Raw genomic sequence first — 17,998 nt, forward strand, 5'->3', positions numbered from 1 at the left:
TCAACTTGATTTATTTAATATTGGCCACACTGGGTCCCCGTAGCCCAACAGGTCTAATAAGCTCTAATTTTATAGTCGAGTTTCCTATTATAAACCAAATAAATTAGTCAGCGATGAATAAATTATACTCTAAGTGATTAAATATCATGGCACACTATAACTCACGGTCATACGGGGGTAGTGACGCCCTCTGCTGGAGGAAGTCCCGCCCCCTGTGACCACTGAAGACTCTCATTGGCTCTCACCGGTGCCTATCAAATAACAGCCATGTCTAGATTATGGGTCAGATAGAAGACCATCGGTTTTAATCTCGTTGACTTCAATGGATTTATTTCTCCGTTATACCTTTGGAGATCCGTACCGGGAATAAAGTGCGGTGTTTGCGGACACAGCGGCAGATCTGCGGCTCCTCTGCGCCTTTTGTCCGCGGATATCCAGGAGGATGTTTATTATCAGGCGCTGAAACAACTGACGGCGCGTTTGTCGAGCCTTAACAAATAAAAAAAGGTGTTTCCACAACCAGGCTGTCAAACATAAGAGGACCATAGATGTGATCATTTCCCTCTGCGGGCGGCGTTGAACACAAACATCCAACCCAAGATGATGTCAGGAAAGCATTTCAAGGCTCATGAAGTGAGCTGCTGCATCAAGTATTTCATCTTCGGATTCAACATCATATTCTGGGTAAGTCCCGTCTGTTTGCTGTGTTAGGACTTCAGGCCCTGCGTCCTCAGCTTAACACACACTGACATGACATGTTTTTGTTCTCCATCAACAACAGCTTTGGCTCGTAATTCCGCTGAGAGCCGTTTTGCTTTCCTCCCGTTGGTTTTTCATTTAAGAGACACGGATGATTTCATCCCCTGCAATCAGCCCGCTGCTCCTGCGCGCACTTGCTCGCGCTGACAGCTTTTGTTTTTGTGTAGACAGCATCAGTGTGAGGGAGCTCTGGTGAGGGGCTTTCCTCACTGTTAATGCCATAACTCTGTTTACATGCGAGGACATTTGATGGTAGTGTCAGTGGCAGCTGTGTCTTTGTCCCTTATCATCATGTGCTGAGTGAAATCAGGGAAAGCGAACACCTCCTGGGCTTAACACACACCAGTAACCCCATTAAGGACCTCTGGGCGTCCCACTTTGGGCCTCCAGTTACTATTTTTAACAGGTCGTGTGATATTTTTGAGACAAAGAAGTAGGGTAAGGCCTGTTTGTAAAGGGTTATCAGGGACAGGGGCGTAGCACCAGAGTCTGGGCTCTATGTATAAAGAGTTTCGGTGGGCCCCCCGCCTGCCTCTCTTGATCCATGTCACTTTCACACACCTTTTGAAATAAATATATATATTTATAAAGCTAGTTCCCTTTTTTCTTTTGTTTTTTGGAAACCCAATTTCCCCTTTTTTCAACAGCATAATGAGCATCACTTGGCTCTAGCTGCGTTTAGAGACGAGTAGCGCAGGGGCGGACTAAACCATTTTGCGCCTTAAAAGGGGGAGATTGGCCTCAGAGAGCCTACACTATTTTTTATTTATTCTGAAACAAAGAAGGAGGATAAAGTATGTTTTTTAAAGGGTTCTCAGAGACAGGGGTGGAGCACCAAAGTCTGGGCCCTATAGACAAGCAGTTTTGGTGGGCCCCCCGCCTTCCTCTCTTGATCCATTTCACTTTCACACACCTTTTGAAATATATATATTTATAAAGCTAGTTCCCTTTCTTTCTTTCTTTTCTTTTCTTTTTTGGAACCCCAATTTTCCCTTTTTTCAGCAGTACAACGAGCATCACTTGGTTCAAGCTGGATTTAGAGACGCATAGTACGGGCCAGACTAAACCATTTTGCAACTCTAAGGGTGGAGAGGGACCTAGGAGAGCCTCCACTGTTTTTTTTTTATTATGGAACAAAGAATTTTGATATGGCATGTTTTTTAAAGGGTTATTAGGGACAGGGGCGTAGCACCAAAGTCTGGGCCCAATGCATAAGCACTGTGGGCCCCCACCCTTCCTCTCTTGATCCATGTCTCTTTCATACACCCTATGAAATATTTTTTTTACAAAGTCAGTTTGCTTTATTTCCTTTAGTTCCCTTTCTTTCTTTTGTTTTTCGAACCTCAGTTTCCCCTCTTTAAGGGTGAAGACACAGCAGTGTGCGTTGGAGCCCCAGCAGCATAACGTGGCTCTAGCTGCGTCTGGAGAGGAATAGCAGGGGCGGACTAAACCATTTTGTGCCTTAAATGGGGAGATTGGCCTCAGAGAGCCTCCACTGCTTTTTTTTTCTTTTATTCTGAAACAAAGAAGCAGGATAAGGCATACTTTTTAAAGGGCTGATTAGGGATAGGGGCGTAGCACCAGATTCTTGGCCCTATGCATAAGCAGTCTCTGAGGGCCCCCCGCCCTTCCTCTCTTGATCATCTGTTGTGATTTTATTTTTGTTTTTTATTTTTTTGCAAAGTCAGTTTGCTTTCTTTCCCTTTTTTCTTTGTCTCTCTTTTATTGGAACCCCAATTTCCCCCTTTTTAGGAAAAAGTCATGACAGTGTACAGTGTTACTCCAGCAGCATAACATCACTTAGCTCTAGTTAAGAGAGGAATAGTGCAGGGGTGGACGAAACTATTTTGCACCTCTAAGGGGGAGACGGGCCTCAGAGAGCCTCCATTATTTTTCAATACAAAGTTCAGTCTTTCAGCCAATGTATTCAAGCCAATTTCAATTTAGTTATGCCACTAATTACTTAGGGAAAAAAAAAAAAAAGCAAAAACACCAAATGTTTTCTTCCGGGCTTTTCAAGACCCCCCTTTCATTAGGGCTCTGGGTAATCAGTCCCACTTTTCCCCCACTATGACACCTGTGATTAGGGGTAGGCTTTACTAATGTCATTCATTAATACTAAATCTGAAAGGTGGGGTTGGAGGTGTTTAATTGTTTAATCAATTGACAGAAAACTGGAATTGATTAGTTGATTAAAAATGCCAGACATCTGATGAGAATTCACTGCTTTCCCAGGTCTCACATTATAGTGAATGAATGTGAAATTAAAATGATAATAACAATAACTTGGGGGTTTGGGGAAATTCTGATGAGCATTTTCTACCATATTCTGATGTTTTATAGACTAAACATTAATCTCTTTATCTCCTTAAATAATGTGTAGATGTGTGTGTGTGTGTGTGTGGGGGGGGGGGGGGGGGGGGGGGGGTGGATCAATACAGCATAGAGTCGTGATGATACATGGACGCCAAGCATTGATTTTTTATCATATAAATTATTAATACTGCAAATACAAATTAAAAGCCAAGAACAAAAAAAATCAATTGCTTTTTCTGCTCAGACACATTTTGCTGCCGTAAAAATGAGTGAAGTGAGATAACCAGGCAGAGATAAACACTTTGTCTTATTAGATTAAAACAGATTTTCACAAAGTGTTTCTTTGGTGACATAATTTGCAGTTGAAAAAAAGGTAATAAATCACAATATATGTCACTGCTATACTATGGAAAATGTTTAAAATTGCAGTAATGTTGCATTGTGATTCCCACTCCTATTAGATCACAGCTAAACATCATTATTTTCTTCATTACTGATAAATCTATTAATTATTTTCTTAATTAATTGTCATGTCTTAACATCAGAAAATAGCCAAAATTAAATTTTTTTGGTTTAACATGCAATCAAAGATGTTCAATTTACAATGATACGGCTAAAAGAAAAGCGTTAAATCATCACATTTGAGAAGATTAAACCAGAAAATGTTTTGCACTTTTGCTTCATAATTGATTGCAATGGTTAATCAAGTATCACAACTGTTGCTGGTTAATTTTCTGTCGATTGAATAACTGAATCAGCTAATTGTTGCATCTATGTGTCGTGATACAACAAATATCAATTGAAAAATTGTGAATGGATGAGATAACCAGATGGGACTGTCAGCAGTAAATTAAATACCTGACATTTCACGTTTTGATGTAAAAATCACGAATCATGTAAATCCAATATTGCCAAACAGCAGTTCTGTCCATTGTTTGCAATGTCAAGATGACTTCTGTGGAAAAAGGCCCACTGACTCATGTGCCCAGCTTCCCTAATATCAGACAGAATCACCGGAGTGGATGGACTGGGAGGTCAGGACCCTGGTAAATGCCCCGCAACATCAAAAGGAGACCTGTCATGGTATAAAAAATGTTCAACATTTAAGTTATATTGTCTCGCAGTACATGTCGTCATGTCGCCTATCCCTTTTTTTAAAGTTGCACCATAAGTGGAGCCAATATGTTCCTGGCCCCTCGCAGACCTCAGAGTGATGAAGAGGAAGGCCACCTGTCAGGTCCCGCAGGATCTCAGGCTGCAGTCAGCGACCTCTCTGATCCCTTCACCGTTCATATATCATCAGAGGAAGTTGGCTGTGTCAAAAGCATCTGTTCCTCCTTCTTCCTCTGCAACTGTTCCACAAATCATCACTTGACATATTCATTTGTGAAATGCTTTGTGTCTATTTATGGAGGGGGGGGATCCTAAACTGGGATCCAGTCTGTAAATAAAATGTCCCGAGTTCAGAGCAGCTATTTGAAGAGCAGCGTTATTTGTTACTTTAGCTTTAGTAGCTGTTTAGGAAGTCTGAGTGGGTCTAGTGGATTTTTATTATGGTTATAAATTGCTATTAATCTTATATGGAAGTACATTTTAAGACCAAATCAAATGGTTGATGTCCAAGTTCCAGAGCTTTTAACCAGATCTCATGGTCTTCTTCAGCAGATGGAGCTTGTTCAGTTGTTAAAAGAGCATTATCACGTGAATATGTTCCAACATCCAAGAGTTGTGGATCAATAAGAGCCACAAAGTCAGCGTCATCATGATACATTTTACAACTTAACCAAGAGATACGAGCATACTGTAAAATATTAGGGGTTACAGTTATTTCCAATGTTATTAATGCCTTGATTCGTCACTTCAAGTTCCTGAAATGTGGCTTTGAACTTTTACTCCGTAGGTGGAAACGTGTGCAGTCATAATGCGTTCAGGCTGTTAGAAGATGCTTTCTCATGTGGGAGTCTCCTGCTGATACTGCAGACTTACATGAGAAATATTTAGTTAATGGATCACTGCCAGGAAAAATCTCTCAGTGGTTTCTCTCCTGTGCCTCCGCTGTGTGTGTGATGACTACATGGTGCAGTCACAGCAAAAATAATCCTGCTCTCTTGTCTCTTTCTTCTTTGTCTGTCTCATAGTTCCTCGGAGTGGCCTTCCTCGGCATTGGGTTGTGGGCATGGAGCGAAAAGGTGATTTTAATGCTTATGTGTGTGTGTAACTATAACCTGAATCAATTCATTGTGTGTGAATCTTTTCACTCATGGACACCTGCAGATGATACATATACTTAGCGGATCAATTACATTCACCTCCTGTCGTTTACACCCATCTGACTGTGTGATATAACAGCAGTGGCTTTACTGAATAAGAAAGGAATGTCATGCTTTCCGGTGGGACGGCCCTCTGAACAATGGACAGAGGAAAGGATCTGATGCATTTCACAGATTCATTCATTGTGTAGACTCAGCACTGGGGTGTAAAAGGGGGACGGATAGAGTCAAGTGACTTTAAATGTGTCTTGACTTTCACTGAGGAACCTTTAAAGATCAAGATCATGTCTTAGATCAGTGCTTCATTATTCACATGTAGCTGCAGCTAATCTGATGCTTATTGCGTTGATTACTGGAATAATTGTTTGGTCAATACAAATTTTAATCACAGTTATGTCGTCTTTTGTTTGACCAACAGTCTAAAACCCCAAAAAGATTCTGTTTACAATGATATAAAACAGAGAAAAGTGCAAATCGTCACGTGTGCAAAAGTTGGAACGGGAGAATATTTGGTATAATTGAAATAAATTACTTATGATTAAAGTCATTGTGTACTATTTTGGAAAACAGGCTAATATTTTTCCTTGTGAAGAGTCAGATGAGAAGATTGACGCCTCTCACATGCCTGTGTGTCAAGTAGAATCAGCAGTCTTTTAGCTAAGGGTAGCACAATGGAAACAGGGGGAAACAGCTAGCTTGGCTCTGTCCAAAGGTAACAAAATCTACCAACCAGCACGTCTAAAGCTGTGGTTCCCAACTGGTGGGTTGTGGTCCAAGAGTGGGTCATGGGTCCATTCTGAATGGACCGCAAGTGGCTCACGAACGTGTCAAGTTTGTAAGAAACACATTATTTTAGAGTACAGTGAATGTCCAGCACAGCACTTTTATCATGAAGTGCCATTTCCTGCTGTAGAGTGAGTGACTAACGTACAGCTGCTTGACAGAGACGGCAAACTAGCTCAACAACATGGCCAAATGCAAGTATGATGCTGAATATATTAAACTTCATTGACCTTGAACTAATGACTCTGGAGAAATCTGGACTGTGTGGCTGGACCAGTTGGGAACCACTCTGCTAAAGCACACACATTAACACATTCCACCTCTTTATTTTAATCTGAACACAAACTGATGTGTAAAAACAAAAATTTGCTGTTTTATGGATAAGTGAGTCAATACGTCCGCCAAGAAATGGGGGAGACTGGGCTTGGTTGGCACACTTTTCATTCGCTGTCGTATTTCTCTGGCATAAACTATGTTAGTGTTCCAACCAGCATCAAAAGTATGGTTAAGGTCTCAGCTATAAATAAATATGTTTAATGTAGGGCTGTACTAGAGTCAGAATTGTGTCAGTCGAATCAGATTTGGACATTTATGCAAATATTGGATGATTCAGGGTTCATTGAACTGTTCACATTGGGCCCAACTTTGTGATGAAATTAAGTTAACAAGCTACAATCATCCATCACAGACTTTTAAATCTTATATAAAAATTGTAGCTGACCCCTGTATCTATTAACCAGAGATAAGGGTGCTTTCACACTTGAGGTTTAGTTCATTTGGTCTACACCAGAGGGAAAAAACACATATCTGCTATCATAGAATCCTGTGGTTGGTTTCTTTCCTTTCACACCACAAACAAACTGCACCACATCTGTTTGGAAGCGGGCCAAGACCCAACTTTTCGAGTGGTCTCTGTTTGGTTGTTCGGTCCCACACCAGGGTTCAATTGGCAGCTTTCACACCAGTCCAAAGGAACCGTGCTAATCGTGCAAATGGGTTTGTTTGTTTTAACCGAGCCAAACAGATTAGGTGTGAAAGTACCCTTACACTTTTCCAATATCTCTTTCTAACACCGTTTTATAATACATTTAGTCCACAGACCACTTTCTGCTTTTGATTCTATAAAACTGAAGTGTCACACTCACCAAAACAGTTAGTGACTTTCTGATGTTTTAACCCAGTAGATGAGCGCAGGTGAAGAAGGCAAACATTTTTATGTTACAATTTTTAATTCTGTGACCTTCAAAAAAACAGAAAGTAGCTATGTGCCAACCAACGCCTGCCTCCCCTATCCAGCTCATAACCTCCATAACACCACAATGTGTAATTTTTACACTTCGTTATTCGTATGGATGTTGTTGCCTTTGGACCGAGGCAGACTAGAAATTTCCCCTGATTTCAGTCTTTATGCTAAACTAAGCTGGCTCCACCTCCATATTAATCGTACAGAAGTTAGTATCGATCTTCTCATCTGATTCCCGGCAACAATGTGAATAAGTTTATTCCCCAAAATGTCAGACTATTCCTTTAAGTGATTATCAGACTAGTTGGCAATTAATTTTCTGTCAGTCCACTGAGCTCATCACATTTATGAAGTTGGGACCTTGTGAGAGTGTATACTACAAGCTAACCCCTGACTCTGTTTCTCCAGGGTGTCCTCTCCAACATCTCGTCCATCACAGACCTGGGGGGCTTTGACCCCGTCTGGCTCTTCTTGGTGGTGGGCGGTGTGATGTTCATTCTCGGATTTGCTGGGTGCATCGGAGCGCTGCGGGAAAACTCTTTCTTGCTGAAATTTGTACGTCGCCTCATCAAACACATTGTGAAGAAATAAGAAAATCTTTCCCCTCAAAGATTTTTCCAGTCTTGGTGGTCTCATGATAATGTTTGCTAAATGTGTTTCAGTTCTCCGTGTTCCTGGGTATCATCTTCTTCCTGGAGCTGACTGCAGGAGTCCTGGCCTTTGTCTTCAAAGACTGGATCAAGGACCAGCTCAATTTTTTCATTAACAACAACATTCGGGCCTACAGAGACGACATTGATCTGCAGAACCTGATAGACTTCACCCAGGAATATGTGAGCGCTAGGTTTCTTCACTTCAGCTCAGTGTTGTTTTTACCATTTCTGTGGGACATGTGTTGACATATAGGAGTTCTTTTTGTGTGTGTTTTTAACCTTGTAGTGGGAGTGTTGTGGAGCTTTCGGAGCGGACGACTGGAATTTAAACATCTACTTCAACTGCACTGATTCCAACCCGAGTCGTGAGAAATGTGGAGTGCCCTTTTCCTGCTGCACCAAAGATCCAGCGGTATGTCACCGCAAAAAACTCACCGCACTCTGGGTTTTTCTAATGCACAGCCAATTTATTCCCAGTTACGGTAAAACATAACAAGCCTGGGTGTAATTTGGTGTTTTTGAGTCTTTGAACAAATTGAGTGTGTCGTTTTCTAACATGTTGAAACCTTTAGTTTGAGGGGAAATAGTGAGGGTCCTCCCTGTGACACATTGCTTGGTTATCTGCGTCCTCCAGAAGGCTGGCTGACGCGGTCGACTGTCATGGCTGGTTTCCAACAGGACGTCGAAGCTTCAGTGTTTAGTCCTCTCAGGCTCTGCCAGCACAGCAAAGTCTAAAGGCGACTGGGAGGGGTTATCTTGACCAAGGCTTGTTTTTTTGGCAGAAAAATGCTCGAACTGCTGCTGTCTGTGCAGACGAGTGACAGTGCCTCAGCAAAACAGCCATGCTTCACTGTAATAATGAAAGTTGCACAAGAGTCTTCTCTATTTGCTGACCCACGGCAATACTGTTCCACCAAGGTCATCGTCTTTGAGAGCAACACTCCATAATTAGCCTGAATGTAGATTGGAGATTAACACATGATTCAGAATGAAAGCACTTTCAAGTTACTGTGCAAAGGTGTTTTTTATGTCTTTTGAAGCAAGTCCAAGTCACAGGTTTTTACATTAAAATTAAAATGACAGAATTTAAAGAAAAAGAAAAAGACCAAAACCAACTATATTGTCCTCCTCTTAAACTTAAAGGGGTTCTTTGCAAATTTCCAACCAGCTTTGTATCAGAACAATGTAGGTAGTAGGTTTAAATGGACTACAGTAAACTTCTTGCCAGTGCCGAGATGTCCCTGCTCATTTCTCAGCTCAAAAAAGCCAGTAAAAATCCACTGCATGATGGGTTTTGTAATTTGTGGGCTTTGGCACGGATGTATAAAGAGAACTTGACGCAGTGTTGAAGGTGGGGCCCTGTTCATTCCTGTGAAAGTTCCTTAGTGGTGCATGATACCAAAAGAGTCTGACTTCTCTGGTGTAAATTTACCCAAATCTTCCACATTATTGGGCCCACAGAGTAAGCACACTAGAGACTTGTGCAAGCTAACTTTCGGTTTAGCCCTCCACTAACTTGAATGATGGTAAAATGATTTAATCATGCGGCTCAACTAGACTTTTGAAATTTTATCAGACTCTGTGTTATCTATGATTTGCAGATGTCTCGTGCACAGTGTAAGTCTATGGGAAAAGGTTTTTTGGGCCTCAGTAGCGTCATGGCATGGACCCAGAGGTTGTAATTTCACTGTTTAGTCGCTACAAAAAATGGCTTTAGAGGCTGGCACACATCCTGAAGGACTGAGCTGTGGCTTAAACTACAAATTGTACCACCACATTTTTGTATGCCCCCACAGCCAACACAAAGAATACAGAAGCTTCCTCTCCCTCTTTCTCTCTCTGTCTCTGTGTGTCTCTCTCTCAAACTCAGACTAAACTCTGATCAAACCGTAAAATTAGGCACTGCTGTGAACAAGAAGTGGGTGCCATAATGTTTCCTGTATTGTTAAAATGAAGGCTGAAAACCGAGATCAAATGGTAAAAACTAACGGCCATATTGTTTCCTGTGTCAAAACTGCTAAACTCACATCACGTCACCCACCAGTGGGAGCATTTAATGGTCCGGTGCGGCGCAGTTCATTCTGTTTTTATTGCCTCTTGAGCAAAAGCGAATGCCACAACCCTTTTCCTCTGTTTTTCTGGTCATATAGCACCAATTTCAAAAATATTTGCATGTTTTTACTGCATAGACAGCCCAGTTTTAGAAAAGGCCATCTTACTTACTTACTAACATACTGTTTACAAATAATGGTGGTTAGCACTGTCGCCTCGCAGCAAGAGGGTTCCCGGTTCGATCCCAGGTGTGGGAGTCCTTCTATGCAGAGTTTGCATGTTCTCCCCGTGTCAGCGTGGGTTCTCTCTGGGCACCCCGGCTTCCTCCCACAGTCCAAAGACATGCAGGTTAATTGGTGACTCTAAATTGTCCGTAGGTGTGAATGTGAGTGTGAATGGTTGTCTGTCTCTATGTGTCAGCCCTGCGATAGTCTGGCGACCTGTCCAGGGTGTACCCTGCCTCTCGCCCAATGTCAGCTGGGATAGGCTCCAGCCCCCCCGCGACCCTCAAGAGGATGAAGCGGTTAGAAGATGGATGGATGGATGAATGGATGGATGGATGGATGGATGGATGGATGGAGTGGCAAATATTAAAATGAAGTCTAGACTGAAAACAAACAGCTTTACTGTTTTTACATCCTCCCAGAATGTTACAGTATACATGCATGTCTTTGACTCTACCTTTTAAAAATGTGTAAGCATGACCCATGTTCTCATTACAGGAGGACGTCATCAACACTCAGTGTGGCTACGACATCCGAGCCAAAACGGTGAGCGACTTAACAGAACCGTACATTCATAACACAGAGTGAGACCCTCATCTAAAACTAAGCCGGAGCTATAAACTTTGAAGATTAGAAACTGCTCTTGCTCATTTTGCCTGTGGCAGGTTTATTTGACTGCATGAGGTCATCAGTTACTCCACCCTGGGCACAATATTCCTCTTTCAGTGTGTTTCCAAACTCCACAGTCTTCAGAATACAGCAGCTGGCTCCCCATCAGCACTTTGGGCCGTGTGGTATTACTCATGCTGCAGCAATGCACTGGGTATTGAACCCCCTCCCCCATCATTAGCTTTGGCCTTTCTCCATGGTAGCATAATGTAAGGAAAAGGCTGTGTTTGTTTTCTTGACTTTAAATGTGAGGAAAAAGCCAGAATGAACTTTTTTTTTTTTTTTTACAAGAGTCAGAATAGAAAAACAAGCGGCTGAGTGTGTGTTAACAACCAGGCAGCATTAGTCCACAGGGATTTTATTGTAAAGGGGTTTTGAGGGGACCACAGGATGAAATCAGAATCATGTGCTATCATTAAAAATAACTGTTGTTTCCCACAAAGCATATTAAATCCCAACATCATCGTCTGCAGCCACTAAGATTCAAAACTTTTTAAAGGATAAACAAAAACCAACATATTTCATCTTCACTTTCCTGTCAGGCTATTACACAGATTTGTGATGTGTTTTATTTGTTCTGTCAGGACTCTGAGCAGCGGACATTCATCTATATCAAAGGATGCGTTCCTCAGTTTGAGAAGTGGCTTCAAGACAACCTGACGGTGGTGGCAGGCATCTTTATTGGGATTGCATTACTACAGGTGAGGAAAGCTGTGAGCAGTTTGGTTTATTACCTGATCTCTGTCAAACTTTGATTCACCTAATATACAATATTGTGCTTTGTTGCAGATTTTTGGCATCTGTTTAGCGCAGAATCTCGTGAGCGACATTGAAGCTGTGAGAGAGAGTTGGTAGGTGGCAACAGTTTGTTCATTCAGGCTGGGGACAACAATTTAGTAGTGTGACATTGATAAATATTTTAATTAATAATTGCTTTAGCTCCATAGATGCAGGAGCTTTAACATTTTTTGCCAGAGTGAAATATCCACAGCTGTTGGATGGATTAGCAGAAATTTGGTCCCAACATTAATGTTTCCTGACTTTTGCTGGAGGGCAGTGGTTCACGCGCCCCCCCTATGGGGGCACAGAGCCACTGCAGCTGGGTCATAGATGACCAGGGGAAAAGAATGGAGTGACACAAAATTGAATGAATGTGATTTATGTAGGGAAAATAAACAAAGAATTTATTGATGCTATCATGATGACCTTTACTTCACTAAAAATCAAAATGGGTCCTGTTTACCCAATTATTGTGAACGAATGATTAAAAAAAAGAATTGTGGGGTGAAGGGACATGCTTTTTTACAGCTTCTGAAAGGGGTCATGACATAGAAAGTTTGAGAGACACTGCTCTAGGGTATGAGGTTGACATTTGTGGTTTTGAATGAGATGTCCAATTGTTCAGTGGTGGATCTTCCTAAAGGCCACATAGGCAGCTGTCTAGGGTGCCAGGGGAAGCTTGCCTAGGGTGCCAAATGTGGTAGGTCCAGCACTGAATATGTTAGTTTATCACCTGCTAATTTATAACATTCTAGCCACTCTTCTGACTTTGTTACTGCTAAGAAGCAAATGTTAGCATGCTAACACACTAAACCAGACGTCAGCAACCTTTACTATCACAAGAGCTTTTTTTGGCCCCAAACAATGTTATACAATACATATTTGTGTCTCGTAGTGACGGCTACACAGACTATTTAATCTACATCAGCCTGTCACCATTCCTAATTTGTCTAAATTAGCATTTACTGATATGCTTTACAACAAAGTGGCTACTCTGCAGTGGGCTATTTATGATTATTTGGTGCTTTAACTGCAGCCTTAGTGATGAAAGCAAACAAATCTGTCCACTCACTATGAAATTCTTTATCTTCCTCCGAGATGTTTTCTCTTTTGAATTTAGAATCAATAGCTAGCCTCCCAAAGGTGACTCAAGATTAGCCATCGTTATTAAGATTCAGCAATTTTCAGGAAAAGGCGCCAGGCCGTAGACGTATGATGCACATAGTTGACGAGATGTTACAGCATTTTTTTTATTCAGCATATAAGCTACACATATATACCACTGGAAATGTAAGAATACTTAAGGCCTACAACAATGATGAAAGAAAATTAAACTGTCAAATAATAACTGTTATTCATTTCCATATAATCTTTTGTCAAAGCCAAAAGGAACCACAGCCAACCCCTGCACTAAACTAAGATTTTCATTGTGAGCTTGTTAGCATGCATATAGCAGCATTTAGTACAAAGTCACTGTGCCTTAAAGGTCCAGTTTGTAGGATTTAGACGCATCTATTGGCAGACATGAAACATAATACTCAAAGCTATGTTTTCATTAGTGTATAATCACCTGAAACTAAGAATCGTTGTGTTTTTGTTACCTTAGAATGAGCCGTTTATATCTACATAGGGAGCCCGCCATGTTGTTATGTAGCCCAGAACAGACAAACCAAACACTGGCTCTAAATAGAGCCACTCGTGTTTTCAGACTGGCCACTGTAGTTCTCCTACACGCTTAGCACATGGGAGAAGTTTCAGTTGGTTGGAGTCTGCAGCCTCACCACTAGATGTCACTAAGTCCTGCACAATGTACCTTTAAATCTGTGTTTCTCAAATGAGGGTTTGGGTATCCATAGGGGTACTTTGGAGTATGGCAGGGAGTATGCAAAATCTTAAAAAAAATCGTTTGTACAGAGGTGTGCTCAGGGTACAGGTTTCAGGTTAGTTTCAGGTTAGGATTCCCTTAATTTAATGTTCTATTACCTAAAGTCCATTAGGACAGATCAATAGTATTATACAGAGCACAAGACCCTCCCTAGTTAGTTTGATTTGTGATCTCAAAGACAGTTGGGCGGACTTTCTCCAGAACTTAGTAATATGTTTTTAGAGTGGATTTATGTGCATTTTTCTTTGGTGAGAGTCCTTGAAGATAAAACCACACCTACCTGTTTCTGTAACCTTTAATAAGAGTTCCTGATATACCCGCCCCCCCCGTGTTCTGACCGACACCGCAGAGACAGTCACATAGTGTTTCCTAAGCCAGCTACTTCCTATCCAAAACAATATTTATTTAAAGATATCAGTCATTTAAGACATTTCTTTATATTTAATATACCTATTTTTTACCCGCTGTAAACTGTCAACTGCTGCCACAAATGCGATCACGTTCACATTTGCGTTTGTTCACTGTGTTTCTCCCAAAACTGCAGCAACATTTTGTAGCACTCACAATCACTGTGAGACGGATGTGTGTCTTGTGGCCTTCATCAGCGCCCTTGCACCTTGCATGTGGCTGATGTAGTTCAAAACACAGCTGCTCTACCTAACCACAGTCTCACAGAACAGCTTGCATGTCTTGTTGTGTAGTCGTGCATTTTATGTGTTGGTTTTATTGCAGTTCTTAAATCTCCCTCTTGTTTTTATGCAGCTTGTTTACCTAAGACCTCCGCAGAATCTCCAAAGGCAAGAAGGATGTACCAGGTAAGCACTATTAGATTCCATTGTTAACGATTCAGCATATATTCATATTGATTGATTCTATGGATTTTCCCCTCGTGGACTGTCTTAAGTGTTTTTTAATTTTCCACAGGACTCTGCAGTTTGGACGCCAGCAATGAAGGGAAATAAATTAATCTGCTAATGTGTCCCGAACGAAGAGTCTCATTCACATGTAAATAGTAAATGTAGAGTTATTTTTAGAGTTATTTGTGGCCCTGTTTTTTGAATGAAGCACAACCTCTAAGATGTATTGTAGCTCCCATACAGTACAAATGAAACAAATGCTTTACAGTATAAGCATCTATGATGGTGAAGTCCCAGTTCAGAGTGTTTGTAAGCCTGTGAATGAGGCGCTAAGGGGATTATAACTTGTAGAATAGCTGGTAGATTTGATTATCAGAGGTAGTGCTTCGTTCAGGAAAGGGCCTTGGTTTTATATGTCTCACAGCTGCAGTTTTTAACACTGCATGTAAGGGGTTGTGTACAAAGAGCAAAGTGATTCTGGAAATGCACTGCATGCCTATTGTCTACTGGTAGGACATTGGCTCTCCTAAATGTATTTCATTAATGTTAAGTATTTTAAAACAAAAGATATTTGTAAAATAGTCCATAGTTAAGAGTGAATCGGCCAGTTAGCACTTTGTTGAATGTTTAACTGAATCTACTTAAAGCGAAGGAGAATTAACTTTAGATTTATTTCTATCTGTGCTCATATTATACAGACACATGCAGTTTGTGAGCAGAGTTTCGCGGGGCTGAGGTGGATATAGTAACATGTAATGTCATGAGGGGATACAGTTGATGTTGTGGGCTTTGCAGAGTCGCAGTTTGTTAAGAGTTTTTGCAGTGACATTTAAAAGAAAGCAGGAGATGTGGCATCCAAATCAAAACTCAGCCTTAAGCACTTTAATCTTCACACACGAGCGATGAGGCTCGTTGCAGTTTCTGTCATAACGGACTGTTATTTTACTCACGCAGCAGCCACAGGAGGGGGCACTTTTCCTTAAAAACTGCATTTGTACCCTGATGGTGCTCCATAATGTCAGATTTTTATTTTCCCAAAGCTGTTTGACAGGTTTTTCAGCACGTTACGAGTGTCGTGCCGTTCCTTGCACATTACCTTACTGTCAGTGTTCATTCAGTCAGTTTTCCTCTATTTTTTAATTGTTGTGTTTCTTTGATGGAATTAATTGAACCTTTGTTTGTTATGTTGGTTTTTTTCTGTTTTGATCTGTAAGTTTTCACTGGAAAATTAGGATACAAGCTATTTCCAAGGCTTCATCATGAATGGCATGCTGGTACCGCTGGGTTGGTGGCACATAACTGAACGTAGAAATGATTTATAGCCTGCACACACACATTACTTGAAGGTTTCTCACCAGCATTATTTTAAATGCAAACTTGAGAACTGACATACAGCTTCTGTGTTTTTCCTTCCTAGACATTAAGCGGAAGCATATCATTTACGTCAACCTTTAATAGAACTGTGCAGCATGAAAGTAACAGCAGCCATGTAGAGGTGGTGTTAACCTGCAGTATATTTCACAGAGCGTTTTCTTTGCAGTCAGATCTCCTGCAGCCTTGATGAACTCAACATCCTTACACAAGAGATATTTTTTAACAGATGCATTCCTGCATTTTGAGCTCTTAAACGTCTGCAGCGAGGTCAGATATCCTGTTTTTTCCACTAAAAGCTTCATATGATTGTTGTTGACTGATCACACTCTTTCTTACTACTCAGTGCCATACTTGTGATTTCTACTTACTTCTGATTATAACTTTGGTTTCATGTGTACTCCTGATTCCTGTAAATAACTGGATGGTGACAAGTTGTAAATATATATCTGAATAAATGTTGGTCTTTGTAAACTTTTCTGTGCATATACATACTGTTAATACTTTTTAAAATTGAAATAAAATAAAGACAAATACTGTTTGCCCCCAGAACAAGTCATACACAGTTAATAGACTACCTTATTTACAACAAAATATGTCAGTTATTGGTAAAATAATAAATAAAATTACTCGATAGCACCATCTAGTGTTTGTTTATAATACATTTTACCATCCTCAGTTGAGCTCCTGCATTTCAAAGCAAAAAATTAAATCCGTTGACCTCTGGCAACATAATAGTGACCTTTCCTACACAAGGAACTTTATTTCTGGCTGTGTTTTTGACCTTTGACTGAAAGGTCAACAGTGTAGGATTTAGGGGCATCTGTTGACAGTAATGGAATATAATATTAGTAACTGTGTTTTCATTCATATATAATCACCCGAAACTAAGAATCGTGATTTCATTACCAGAGAATGAGCTCTTTATATCCAAACATTGATCAGGTCTCGTCCACTGAGTCCACCATGTTGTTCTACAGTAGCCCAGAGTCATGGATGTATAGAGAACTCTGAACGCCCCTGTTCATTCCTATGAAAGTTGTTCAGTGGCGCATTAAGACAAAAAGGTTCAACCTCCCAGGTGTGAAATTACCCCAATCTTCTGCATCACTGGGTCCATAGAACGAGCAAGACTCCAACCTGCGGAGTGGCCAACTTGCATTTTAGCCTCACGTTAACTTGGATGAGGATAGAATGAATTAATCATGTGGCTCTTCTAGACTTTTGAAAGGTTATTGGACCAAATGAATCACATTCTGATCGTGAAACGAGTAATATCACCAGGGTTGTGATGCTCAAAAAAATGTATCCATTGACGTCTCTTTCCTAATGTAAGTTTTTGGGAAAAACTTTGTTTTTTTCACGATTGACCCGGAAGTTGTTGTTACATAGTTTGGTCTCAAAGTCCGACACACTTCCCGGGGCCTTCCTAGAAAGGACAAAACAAACACTGGTGTTAGATAAGGCCATTTGCTTTTGTATCCCACTGTTGTTTTCCTACATGCTTGTCACACACTATAAGTGTCAGTTAGTTGCAGTCTGCAGCTTCACCACTAGGAGCCACTAAATCCTAAACACTGGAGCACCTCAATGGAATTCAGCCATTGTTTAATTTTTGCTATTGAAACCTTTGTTTTTCCTGCTGTCACATGTCAAAATTTCTGCTGTGATAAAGGTCTCTTGTTCAGCTTTCACACCCCTGGACATGCACTTTGGGGGTGGAAGAATCAAGAAGCCATGACCAGAGGAAGAGGTGGAGAGGATGCTACAATCTCTTTAGTCAGGACAAAAACACTGATCAGAAGAACAGTGATAAGAGCCCTTAATTAACCACGGACAACAATGTGCCATTTCCCTTACACACACACACACACACACACACACACACACACAGAAAACTTGTTTTTATGTCTCTGCACCAGCGACAGCCGTGGCTGGAAGCATTATGTTTTCAGGTTGTCCATCCATCTGTGTCTCTCATCCTTGTGAACGCATTGTTTCAAGAAGGCCTTGAGGGAGTTTCCTCAAATTTGGCACAAACATCGACTTGGACTCAAGAATGAGCTGATTAGATTTTGGTGGTCAAAGGTCACTGTGACCTTACAAAACATGTTTTTGGCCATAACTCAAGAATTC

General features: G+C 41.0%; 1 protein-coding gene across 1 annotated transcript; it reads left to right on the plus strand.

Annotated features, from left to right (window-relative positions):
• The first annotated feature begins 27 nt into the window (after window positions 1–27).
• Window positions 28–16,336, plus strand: LOC126389994 (tetraspanin-5). The gene is made up of 10 exons (XM_050044043.1): window positions 28–684; window positions 5,214–5,264; window positions 7,780–7,926; window positions 8,034–8,204; window positions 8,311–8,436; window positions 10,799–10,846; window positions 11,554–11,670; window positions 11,759–11,820; window positions 14,397–14,449; window positions 14,559–16,336. The coding sequence occupies exons 1-9, from the start codon at window positions 601–603 to the stop codon at window positions 14,407–14,409; spliced, it is 819 nt and encodes a 272-aa protein (XP_049900000.1). The 5' UTR covers window positions 28–600; the 3' UTR covers window positions 14,410–14,449; window positions 14,559–16,336.
• The last annotated feature ends 1,662 nt before the right edge of the window (window positions 16,337–17,998 follow it).

The sequence above is a fragment of the Epinephelus moara genome, chromosome 5, assembly GCF_006386435.1.
Source record: "Epinephelus moara isolate mb chromosome 5, YSFRI_EMoa_1.0, whole genome shotgun sequence".
Taxonomy (NCBI): Eukaryota; Metazoa; Chordata; class Actinopteri; order Perciformes; family Serranidae; genus Epinephelus; species Epinephelus moara.